This window comes from Euleptes europaea, chromosome 15, assembly GCF_029931775.1.
Source record: "Euleptes europaea isolate rEulEur1 chromosome 15, rEulEur1.hap1, whole genome shotgun sequence".
In the NCBI taxonomy this organism is placed as follows: domain Eukaryota; kingdom Metazoa; phylum Chordata; class Lepidosauria; order Squamata; family Sphaerodactylidae; genus Euleptes; species Euleptes europaea.
The window spans coordinates 54,007,873-54,020,803 of NC_079326.1; the positions used below are offsets into that span (position 1 = coordinate 54,007,873).

The following is a 12,931-nucleotide window of genomic DNA, read 5'->3' on the forward strand; positions in this document are numbered from 1 at the left end:
TCTACAAGCTTCTTTAAGTGCCTTCTTCCAGTAAAGTCACTGGCATAGGGTTGCCAGCTCCAGGTTGGAAAATACCTGGAGATTTTTGGGGCAGAGCCTGAGGGGGGAAGGGTTTGGGAGGGACTTCAGTGCCATAGAGTCCAATGGCCAAAGTGGCCATGAAGAACATTAGGAAAATTCAGGAACAGAACAGCAATGAGAACTCAATGCGTCTATGTTCCATTTGTCTGGTCTGGCTCTCAACAGCTTTCTAGGGGCAATGCATGGTGCTGATGGTGAGATATATAATCCTAAAGGGTTTGAAGCCCTCTCCCTTCCTAGGTTGGTGGTGGAAAGTATCAGGAAAAGAAGGTCAATGGGAGCTCAATGCATCTGTGTCCCATTTGTCTGGTCTGGCTCTCAACAGCTTTTTAGGAACAATCCAGAAGCCCTTTCTCTTCCGATGGTGGCAGTGGAAAGTCGCAGCTGACTTGTGGTGATCCATCATAGAGTTCTCAATGCAACAGACAAACAGAGGTGATTTACCATTGCCTGTCTCGCCATAGTGACCCCGGTACTCCTTGGTGGTCTCCCATCCTAAACAGGGCCAATCCTGCTTAGCTTCCAAGATCTGATGAGGTTGGGCTATCCTGGGCTATTCAGGTCAGGGCTCTCCTTTCCTTTACCCTACTGCAATAACTATGATCAGTCAAGGGTTCTTCTGGCTAATTCCATCTGCCAACCAAGGGGTATGTCACAAGGGAACCCAGACTTGTATTCTTTCTAACTCCCTGCTCTTTTATAAAGGACTTCCCGAAGGTTGAGGCTTGGTATCTTCTAGAAATAGGACCAAGTCTTTCCAGTGCACTCCTACAAACTCAAGGTCAGCCAAGAAGTGGATCGTTTGACCACATTTAAAAAAAAAAAACTATTCCAGTGGGTACATCAATCTGTTGTTTGGTTTCAGTACAAAATGTACCCCAAAGCCCTTGGGATAAAACATCAAATTCAGAATACATTTGATAACAACTTGCCTGAAATCCTGTCGGACCAGGGGGTCCTTGCTCTCCTCTTTCTCCCGCCAGTCCCTAAAAAAAAAAAAATACATTTATGATATAATACCTTATGTTCATTTTTATATTTTGAATGTAGTAATATGAAAGAATTAGTGTATTTTGTTTGACAACTTACAGGGGGACCAACTGGACCAGCCGGGCCAACTTCACCATCTTTACCAGGAGCTCCCTAAAATGACAGAATGAAAGTAAATTGATTTAGCAAACCCACACACATACAAGAGGAACATTCTGTGTTGTTTATACAGGAAAACGTATTTTGAAAAAACTCACTCTCTGCCCCGGGACACCCGCGTTGCCGGCTTCTCCAGGTTTTCCGGGGTCCCCCTAGTTTGCAAAAAGTGTATACTAGTTACCTTGCACCACTGTCCTTATAAAGCAAAATATCGCTCATTTGATAAATAAATAACAATTTTTAGACATGTTACTTACACTACTGCCCTTCGGCCCAGGAAGACCCATACTCCCTGGCTGGCCTCTAATCCCTATGGAACCCGCTGGGCCTGGTCGGCCATCTTCTCCTGCCGCACCCTATAAAATATCCAATTTTAAACTCTGAACATTGTAAATATTTTGGTCTCAGTAGTCTTCCACACCCCCCTCAGAATAAACCATGTGTCATTTGTTTCAGAACAATACCTAACCTTTCCTTTCCTTTATCCCTTAGAAGCCCCATGACCCATGGATCTTGAGCAGCGTAGTTTTAAATCTAATGTTCGAGGGATGTAAGGACTGAGATAAATCTTGCCACTGCCAATGTGGCCTCGGGATCCCTGTCACTTAATTAAAAAAGGCATTATATCAGACACTGAGGCGTTGGATTTATGTATTGAGAGGAGAAATATATCATGATCTAAGAACCTCACAGAAACGACATTTCAAGAGCACCTGAGCTAATGAGTCGATGCAGCCAGAAGAGCAGGAACAAGTCCTTTCCGAATATGGTAAATTCGATTCTGCCTTGCATAACCATAGAAGGGTTAGCGTTTAATCTGGCTAGAAAGAAGGCTCTAGAGAGACGAGGGATTGTCTAGTAGGTATAAGCAGGCAAACCACGTAGTGGTGGTGTTACAATACCTAACCAGTATGTCTCCCTTATGGGGCCAATAAAGGCTTCCAGGGTGGGTGGGATTCAGATTGGGGAAATGATGTGGAAGAGAGTTAAAACACTTTTTCCCCAAGCACCTAATCAAATGAGCTATCCCTTGTGGCTGCTAGAGGGGCTGGGGATTGACCCTGGGACCTTCTGCATGCCAAGCAGATGCTCTATCACTGATCCGTGGCCCCTCCCCTGTAATCTGGTGATCGGTTGCAATTCTGGGAGAACTCCAGGCCCTACCTGGAGTCGGCAAAGCTAATGTGACCCCAGACCCCTAACATTAATAAGCAGGCTCAGCTTCATTAACAATGGTTCTTTTACTGCTAAAAATAAAATTGGACAGGACCCTAAATGTTAGGAGTAGGATTTAGGGGGGCACTTTAGCAATGTACAAAATAGTTATAACTTTTAATTACAAGTCTTGTATAGTGCTTCTTGTCAAAACATGTAGCAAAATTAATTAGTTAAGGTGTCCTTGAGCAGTGTGGAATGAAGATAAGAGTGAGAAAACAATTAGGACCCAAATTAATTTCCATCAATCCTGATGAGTCAGTGCCAGCCTCATAAGTGAAACACATTGGAGCACATTGGTGAGCTGAAACTGCAGAAAACATTTGTTTGTTTGTTTAAACCATTTTTATGCTGCCTTTCCACTTGATCAGGGTCCACAAGGCAGCGGACATAAAAATAATTAAAGCATATGAGCAATTAAAATACATTTTAAATTATAACATAATTCAATTCAAACACATAAACAAACAACACCAGACGGAAGGTCAATAACCATTATTGGGGTTATGTAAGATGAAAAAAAAAAGTCTTCACTTGCTGGCAAAAGACACCGGTAGAAGGAGACAGGCAAATCTCCCTGGGGTGAGAGTCGCAAAATTTCGGTGCCACAACCGAAAAGGCCTCGGAGTTTGGGTTGCCCCCTGTCTAGCTTCAGATAGAAGGGACAACCAAGGCAAGGCCTCCAAAGATGACCAGAGTGTAAAGGTAGGTTTATATGGGAGAAGGCGATCCTTAAGGTATGGAAACATGACTATTATGGAAAGTGTGATGCAACTCAGCCCAGAGGACAGTGAGCAACCCCCTAATCCCCCAAATAACATAACATAGGGAAACATTCCCATAGGATATTTTGGTGCTGTGACAAAACTCGACCTAAGCACTGCAAGACAACAGGTATAAGAAAATGCCGCAAGAGGAATTTAAGCTAAAACTCAAACAAATCTCTGAAAATTCTAAAAGCAAATTGAAAAAGTTAAGTGATCTCTGAAACGTATAACTTAAGTGTTGAGAAGTTGATGTTCCAAGATGAAAAGTGTCAACTGAAAAAATTCAGCAGGTAGCCATGTTGGTCTGCAGCATAATAGCCAGATTCAAGTTCAGTATCACTTTAAAGACTACCATTCTTTTTTTGTTGGTCTCTAAGGTGTACCGGACTCGAATCAAGCTCATCTAACAGCGCATTCCTGAGCCTCCAGAGCAAAAGCCCTTAGAAGGCCAGGAAGGCGCTGCACCAGCATCCAGGACCCCCACACCGGCATTTAGGCAGCTAATGCCAGCGTTAGCGGCCTGAACACCAGTGGAAAGGCCCAGATGCTGGTCGCAAAGCGCTGCCGCAGAGGTGCCGGCCCAGGATGCCGATGGGCCTTCCAGCGGCATCCGAACAATGTCACAGGCCAACTAGGGAGACTCTCTTCAAACCAACTGATGTCCTTCTTTCTTTATAAGGGTAACCAGTATGTCCCCACTGCAGTTAAGGTATTCAACTCCAAAATCTTACCCCAGATTCTGTACGGTGTACTTATCTGGGCCAATGCGTTCAATCGGGACTTAGAATCCATTCAAGCTAACTTTTTTAGAAAAATTCTTGGTCTCCCTCGCTGTGTCTCTTATTATGCTATTACCTCTGAACTTGGTCAAAGCTTGTGTGAAACCAAGGCATGGCTGCTAACCATTCGTTATTGGCTTAAACTGTTTTTTAGAACAGAGCGTGGTTCTCTGATGTCCCTGCTGCTAAAAGAACTTCATAATACCTCCTGGGATTGTCTAATTCTGTCTAAAATAAGATCATCTGGAATCTCTGTGGAAGACCTGGCTTTAACTACTGAGGCCCATATTTTTAAAATTGTTAAACAGCGTTTCTTGGATATGGAGCGTCAGACGTTACTCCCCACTCAACCCTTGGTCTGTTCCCCTGCAATGTTGGGTCTCAAGAATTTAACCAACAATATTCCCCATTATTTTCACACTCTGGACATCCCACCCCTTCGCAGAGCCTTCTCTCTCGCTAGGGTTAATGCCTTTCCTTCAAGGATGTTATATGGAAGGTATCAACAAATACCAATCCAGGAAAGGACTTGTCCCTGTGATACCCATTCCCTGGACTCAATTGATCATATTCTGTTGGTCTGCCCTCTATATGAAACACCCCGTGGGAAATGGTTAAAAAATTGGCTTCTTTCAAAATATCTCCTATCTACCCAAGCAAAACGTCAATTTTTATTAAATGATTCCAATCCGGAGGTTACTGTAGATGTTGCCAACTTTCTAGTGGATGTGATGAAAGTTCAAAAAGCCCAACATTTGTAATTTCTATTTTTGGAACTTTCTGGCCTATGTTTTTAACTTAATGACTGCATATTTTATGTACTTTCTGTAACAATTGTAATATTACTTATGCCATTAAAGGTTTCATTCATTCATTCATTCAATGTCACAGGCCGCGCCGGTGTCCCAGGAGGTATTCCCAGGGCATAACGGCGTCCCGGGAGGCATTCCCGGGATGTTATGGTACAGGCATGGGGGCGAGGCCACCTTTAGGCAGCCTCTGAAATCGTTTCAGCCCAGGAATGCCCTTTTTATTTTTGGTGAGATACACCACCTTTTAGGTAGCATATCTCCTGTGCAACCCTATGAGGTTTGCACTGATTTTTTGCGCCGGGAGGAGATTTCGGCAGGGCCAAATCCTCCTTTGGAGGCAGCACAGCCACGTTGCCTCCTATGCCCGGCGCAGGCATTCTGCTCAGGAATGCACTGTAAAAGTTGAACCCTTATTCTCCCACACGTTCTGTACTTACTTACCAAGGGACCGGATTTGCCTTCTGGACCTGAAACACCCGGATTTCCTGTGAGACCCTGTAAGACATTTAGATGTTACAAAATAAGAGTAGTTTTAGTGCTTAGCTGCTACATGCAGCAAAAATTCACATATATTCAAAAGATATTCAGAAGGTAGCCGTGTTGGTCTGCAGTAGAGTAGATGCTTCGTCAAGTATCAAGTATCTGGCAAAGGGAGCACTGACACTCGAAAACTCATACCTTGAAAATCTTGTTGGTTTCTAAGGGGATCCTGGACTCGAATCTATATACAGGTTGAGTATCCCTTATCCCTTATCCGGATATCCGATATCTGGACTGATCCAAAAAACCACACCTTTCGAGCCAGCATGCAGGTAGATCTATGCCACCCAGCTTCTCCTGACTTCGGAGTGGCCGGGCAGCATGGATCTCACTCACATCCACGCTGTCCGGCTTCTCCAAAGTCTGATGAGATAGTTACACTTTTGCTTTCTGAGGGTTCATTGTGCACAAAATTATTAAAAACATTGTTTAAAATTACATTCAGGCTATGTGTAGAAAGTGCATGTAAAACATATCTAACACAAAAATGAATTTCGGTCCCATCCCCAAGATATCTCATTATGTATATGCAAAAATTCCAAAATACAGAAATTCCGTATTGCAAAATATGGAAATATCTGAAATACGAACCACTTCTGGTCCCAAGCAGTCTGGATAAGGGATACTCAACCTGTATTCAAAAGGTGAATGCTGACATTTCTAAAGCATTGCCTTAGTATTTAGCCTACAGCTATTGCTTACTGCTCTCCAACGTTTACCAACTTAAAAAATGCAGTACAGACTCAGAAGAGACCTTTTTTCACCAGTGGTGGACGTGTACAAAAAGTAAAAAATATTGGCGAATGATTCATCAACCACTACAGAAAATGTTTCAGATTAACTTTGCATGAGAACCCAAATATATGCTGTTGGGAATTACTCCCCCTCAATTGAACTCTGTCCACAAAGAGCTGTATCAGTATGCAACCTAAGCTGCCAGAATTGTATACGCCAAATACTGGAAATCCAACATAATTCCCGATATCAAAGAGTGGAACAATAAACTTTCCGATTTTGCATTGATGGCTAAACTAACGCAACTGGTTAATATGAAATCAATAGATGAATTTGTGTTGAGATGGCAACCTTTCTATGACTATTATTTAGGTGGCAAATAGACTATTTTATACGGTAGAACATAATATAAAAGAAAAATTACAGAGGTACACAAGATACATTTATTTGTTTAAGATATGCAATAGAAGATATGGTATTAGATTTCTACAAGTTTAGTCGATGTAGAGGCTTAGTGGATGAAATACACCTTTTAAAGAATCTTGAGATTGTGTAGGTTTTGAGTAATACAATATTTGGAAAAGTCCTCTTTTTATTTCTTAAATTCAATTCTATGTGGAAGCTCGGAAGATCATGCATTTTTATTTTTTCCCTTCCCCTCTTTTCTGTATCCCCTTTAAGCAAAATATTTTTTTGGGGGGGAAATGCAGTATAACTACTGTGTTCTGAATATCTCCATGTGCAGAAAGCTTGATATCAATATCTGGGATTTCCCCCCTCTTTTGTTCTTCATCTCACAATACAAACCTAAACAGAGTTATACCCTTAGAATTCTGTTTAGTGTAATTCTGTTTAAGATTACACTGTGAGTGAAATCGGCAGTACTTTCACAACTTCACAACATGTGTTAAATCTGGACAATGTTCTCAAATGGCGTTGTAGCCTTACCCTGGCACCCGGAAGACCAGGTTCACCAGTGCGACCAGGATCCCCCTGGCTTCCTTTTGGGCCTGAAGCCCCTGCAGGACCACGCTCTCCTTGAGATCCCTACAAAGAAAGCAGTGAAATATTAGGAAGTGCTCTCTCAAACTAAGACGTTCACATTAACATAACTGGACTTTTATTCCCGGTACCCATGTTCAAAACAGATCTGGCAAAACAATCCATCACAACTTTCAAGTTGACCTGTTTTCCTAAAAATATATATAAAAGGCGACCAGCCAACAAATCAGAAAGTGTACTGATACAATGCTAAGGTAGCACACTCCATGTTGGAAAAATCCTAAAGATTTGGGGTTGGAGCCTGGAAAGGATGGGGTTAGGGGAGGGGAAAAGCCTTAGTGGAGTCCACCCTCCAAAGCAGCCATTTTCTCCAGGGAAACTGATTGCTAGAGTTTGGGAATCAGTTCTAATTCTGGGAGATATCCAGGTTCTACTTGGAGGCTGGCCGCCCTATGCAGCGCAGCAAATCTCTATACATTCTAACTAGGGTTGTGCATATCGATAAACCCAAACCAAAAGTAAACCTGGAATTAGCCGTTTCGGCAATGCCAAAACCTGGGAATCAGCCCAAAGTTGAATAAGCAATACCCGAATCAGCCAAATAAGTATTCGGCTTTTTTCGGCTTCAGCTTTCCCCAGGCTTTTCCCTATGGGAGTTTATTTAATGAGCTCTGGGGGAGGCATATTTGGAGGTAGAGTTCCCAAATAATCAAGGTAGCTTCAAGGGACCCTCCTTGCATGAACCCCAAAGTTAGATGATGATTAGGTCAGGGGGTCCCTTGAAGCTTCCCTGAGAATTTGGGATCTCTACCTCAAAAAATGACCCCACAGGAGGTTCAAAAAAATCCCCATAGACCCACCTGAATTTTTTGGTAAACCTGGAAATACCATATTTACCAGTATAGGTAGTTGGCTTATTCTGGGTTTACTGGAAAAAATCGGGCCCAATATATCCGAACCTGAAATTTATCGTTGTTGTTTTTTTGCACAACTTTAATACTAACACGTTCTACCAATTGCGCAAAAGAATTTCCAGGAGCTCATATAAAAAAAGGGCCTCTTATATCAGTTTCCCCTTTTTTATTTTTACAAACGTCTGTGCACATGTTTCCCTGCTTTGTGTTCACTTACCTTTGGTCCTGGCAAGCCATCAGAACCTGGAAAACCACGATTTCCGGGAGGACCCTGTAGAACCAAAGGATAGATGATCTATCTGCACAAAATTGCATGCCAATTCAAAACACAGGACATGTGCAACCGGATAATTGGACAGATACGTGATGATCGTGGCTAATTACAGTTCTGGTCACCACACCTAAAAAAGGATACTTCAGAGCTTGAGAAGGTGCAGAAAGGAGCAACCAAAATGATCAGGGGGCTAGAGCAACTGCCCTATGAGGACCGGTTAAAACACTTAGGGCTGTTTATTTTGACTTAAGCCATACAGCAAATATGATATATTTACAAAATAGCTATATTATTTCATATGTTGAACTAAGCAAGGGGGGGAAACACATTTCAAACTCCTTCCTTAATTAAAACAAAACAAATAAACAAAACAAATAAACGAAACAGGACAGGAACCCTGTGTCCATTTTGGTAAAATATGATGCAAACAAAATGGTGCTCCTCTTTGGCTTATTTTAGCCATATGGGGCCATCTGAGAAACCAGAGAACCCTAACCCCGAACTCCCCCATTTGATCACTTCAATAAAATGGTCTATACAATCAATTATTCATGTGTGCTTTCACAGGAGATAGTTTCCTATTTCAATCTTCACAGAAATTTTGTTTCAGTTGACGACAGTCCTCTGCTATACCATGGATAGCCCAGAACCATTCCTAACATCGGGGAACATGAGCTATCCCACCCAAAGCAGCATATTTGTGGACATCATTAAAGGGGGAACCCGGTTCTCCAGATTAGAGTCCACCGCTCTTCACCACGACACCACGCTGGCTCTCAGTAGCACCCATGCATGTGCGTGTGTAGAATGGCCCATTTGGATTTTCCGCTTCAGGCAACCAGGCATCTTGAAGCATCCCAGTGAAATCCCCCTTTGTAAGATTGTGGCTTTTCCTGTAACCCTTACCCTTTCTCCCACCGTTCCTTGAGGACCAACCGCTCCTGGATCTCCACGGTGACCTCTTTTTCCTTCTTCACCCACAGGTCCAATTGGACCCTGAGGGCCATGTGGACCCTAGAGTAAAACAATAATATGCATATCATATAAAAGCAAATGGCCATGATTCAGTCGCACCGGAGTTCACAAGACAAAGGTCAGAAATCACAACAATTTTTTAAAATGCAGTTTGCTTTCTTTTTTGTATTTTTCATTAGATAATATTTCACGAAGTAGCAATGGCTGAACGGTTAGCATTCTGCAACCATTCTTTATCCTTGTTTACTGGCATGGATTCAGTCCATCTGGAGCGCTGGCCAGAGAGTTATTTTGTAATAATTCACTGGTGTGATATGAGCATATATTTTCCTTCTGACAAATCAGATGTTCCTGTATACACAAACCCAACTAATAGTTCAACTGTGTTTTTGAAACTCAGGGCCTTGTATATCCATATTGAATTAACAGAAAACATCTGCAAAGAACGGGACTCGACTCTTCAGCTTTTCCATGCCATCAATTCCCTACAAAACAGCTCCAACTGGTTTATAGGTGGGTAGTAGAAAAAAGCAAGAGTCCAGTAGCACCTTAAAGACTAACAAAAATATTTTCTGGCAGGGTATGAGCTTTCGTGAGCCACAGCTCACTTCTTCAGATACATCTAGAATGTGAATCCATCTGTCTTTAAGTAGAGGAGAGTGAATTCAGACAAGTATTAGTATGTAAATGTTAACAGTATATAATGTGAATAGCAGGCGTGATGGGATTAGGTGTGGTATGCAGAAGAGTCTGTGATGTCCAGGGGAGAGATGGGTGTGGAGAAATCAGCATCGGTAATGAGCCATGAATGCAAGGTCTTTATTCAGTCCAGGTAAATGCATTGTCTTTAGTTTGAATATCAACTGTAATTCAGCAGTTTCTCTTTCCAATCTCCCTTTGAAATTCCTTTGTAAGAGAACTGCTACTCTTAAATCTGCAACAGAATGTCCTGGAATTATAGGTGGGTAGTTAGAACTGACCCAAAGCACCAAGATGCAAGTGATAGTCAGTGGATAGGATGTTAGATTTGGACCAGAAAGCTTTCAGTGTGGCCTTCTGCATACCTAGGGTTGCCAACAGCCCGGTTGTGGTGGTCAATTGCCAGTCAATCAACTGGGATGCCCACTGACCACCTGTTGGTCAGCAGGCGGAAGCAGAAAGGGGAGCGATCCCCCCCCCGGTGCACTCCAGGGAATGCTCCAGCCTCCCTTTCCAAACTGCATGCCAGATCGGTCCTGGTCTGGCTTGCAGCTTGGAGACGGCCACGAGAGCCTTCCTGCTAGCCCTGCTGTGTGTGTGCTCTGACTCCACAGAGCATGCACGCAGTGGGACTAGGAAACCAGAAGTAGCATCGGAAGGGTGCACCAAGCCCTCCACCCAGCCCTGCACATAAGAAGCCCCCACCCGAGGTAAGTGGGGAGCTGGCAACACTGGGCATGGCCCATTTGGGTACACAATATATTTAGCCAAAAGTCGGGTTGGAGGAACCCTTTCAGTCTCTATTGAAACTTACTTCTCTAGCAGGGACAAATTCGAATGGGGACCACCGCTCCAGGAGAGGAGGAGCTCCTGTCTTTTCTCTGTTGCAGGGGTGTCAAACATAAGGCCCGTGGGGCGGATCTGGCCCCTTGAGAGCTCTTATCCGGCCTGCGAGCCAGCCAAGGCAGCCACACCGCCACTCTTGATCTAGGCTGGCGAGGCATGGCCCAGCCTGACCAAGTGACATTTATGTCATATCTGGCCCTTGTAACAATTGAGTTCAACACCCCTGCTCTATGCTGTTCTCCTGAGCCCAAAAGGCCCCAGTAGGGTTGCCAGGTCCCTCTTCACCACCAGCGGGAGGTTTTGGGGAGGAGCTTGAGGACGGCGGGATTTGGGGATGGGCTTCAATGCCATAGAGTCAAATTGCCAAAGCAGCCATTTTCTCCAGGTGAACTGATCTCTATCGGCTGGAGATCAGTTGTAATAGCAGGAGATTGCCAACTAGGACCTGGAGGTTGGCAACCCTAGGTCCCGGGAATGCTATTTGCCCTTTTGTGGGGCTGCACATGCATCGAATGCTGGGGCAAAACGTGCCCCCCTCAAGGCCCTCCAGTGCTTGGGGGTGTAAGTTCCCCACAGCAGCTGTGCAGCAGCAGGGAAAGCAAGTTCTCCTGACCCCGTGGCAAGTGTATCATGCAGTTTGGCAATCAATCTATTTTACTCTCCTCTAATGGTGCATTCCAGTTTTATTGTGTTGTTTATTGTATGCACTATAGTGATCGTTACTGAATAGCTTTTTTGTAATTCACCTTGAGTCTCAATGAGAAAGGTGATAAACGAAGTAACTTAAGTATCATCACTAATGGGAGGACATGATTAGATTGTTGATGGCAAGCACTATCATGTATACAAGTGATACAGTGTTGTTGTACATTTATTAAATATATCCATATGTAAGATTAATGAAGGTTCAACCCAATTCTACAGAAGCTGATTTAAAAGGTGACCTCCACAAGACTTTCTTTTCTTTCCGGACGCTCAGGAATGTAGTCCTAGTCTTGTATTTATTTTTTTATTTGTCCCACAAGCATCCGTTCTTTTTTTATGTTCAAGGCCTTCCATAACACTTAAAGGAAAGTGAAATGCAAAAGGAACTATGCAATACAGCTACAAATTATAATAATGAATGCAATATTTTTACTGAGTTACTCTGAAAAGTATCCTTTTTTTAATGTTATGGGGGAAGTGTAAGTCAGCACTCCTCTGCCTTTCAATTTTGGTCGGACAATGCACTAGCAACTCTATTTCTGCAACAATCCTCGAGAGGTTGTATGTTTTGGTCTACCCATCCCTTCCAAGTAAGGCAGATTCCTTCAAGACATTAAAAACTACAACAGCAACCTCAACATTAATTGTTTAAAAATTGCTTTGCTTATATTTGCTTTACTAAGAAAATTATAAAGTCAAATGAATGACAGAAATTGAAATGAAAACATGTAAAAGGAAATACGCTTTTTTTAACAAAAGAAAAGAAGCGTTATTGGTCACGTATTTTTAACACTTACAGGTTCTCCTTTGGGTCCTGCTTCTCCTTTGAAACCAGGAACTCCTGGGTCTCCCTGAGAGTAAATATTATCCATTAAAACAGCAATGGTAAGCACACCTGATTTCTCTTAATTAAATGATTTCTATGACTGATGTCCAGTATCTGTGGGGCATAAACTAATCTTGCTGGTCAGTAGCCAAAAAAAAAAAATTATAGGCAAAGCCAAAGGCTATTGCCTTAGTATATTTATGGTGTATATAATATTTTTAGTTGTAAATTAATGCACTTGTGTATTTAGCAATTGTGTTTCTGTTGTTCTGTTAGGTCCCCTAAAGGGAGAATGCCTAAGAATGGCCTGAACTAATGTCATTTCATAATTCCTTCAATTTAATTGGTGTTTAAATTTTTGTTGCTAATCTCTGCCCTCTCCAGTATGATAGGCACCTTACCATTTGTCCTCGAATGCCGGGAGGGCCAGTACTGCCTTGTGGTCCTGGGGAGCCGAGCGGGCCTGGTGATCCAGGTGGCCCTGAAGTACCCGGAGATCCCTACAAAACAGATATATGGCTGATCAGATCCTCAGAGTGGAAGACAGAATAGTAAAAGAACTATTTGTATGTCTAATACAATTAGGCCCAGACCTGAATGGCCCAGGCTAGC

The 12,931-nt window shown here is 42.9% G+C and overlaps 1 protein-coding gene across 1 annotated transcript in view; it reads right to left on the reverse strand.

The window, feature by feature from the left end:
* Positions 1-12,931, reverse strand: part of COL5A2 (collagen type V alpha 2 chain) — a 145,959-nt gene that overhangs the window by 27,274 nt on the left and 105,754 nt on the right. Inside the window, exons 21-30 of the mRNA XM_056861227.1 lie at positions 12,721-12,819; positions 12,291-12,344; positions 9,175-9,282; positions 8,212-8,265; positions 7,027-7,125; positions 5,245-5,298; positions 1,488-1,586; positions 1,329-1,382; positions 1,171-1,224; positions 1,014-1,067 (exon numbers count right to left, since the gene is read on the reverse strand). Coding sequence (XP_056717205.1) covers positions 1,014-1,067; positions 1,171-1,224; positions 1,329-1,382; positions 1,488-1,586; positions 5,245-5,298; positions 7,027-7,125; positions 8,212-8,265; positions 9,175-9,282; positions 12,291-12,344; positions 12,721-12,819 — 729 coding nt within the window. The remainder of the gene's footprint in view (positions 1-1,013; positions 1,068-1,170; positions 1,225-1,328; positions 1,383-1,487; positions 1,587-5,244; positions 5,299-7,026; positions 7,126-8,211; positions 8,266-9,174; positions 9,283-12,290; positions 12,345-12,720; positions 12,820-12,931) is intronic.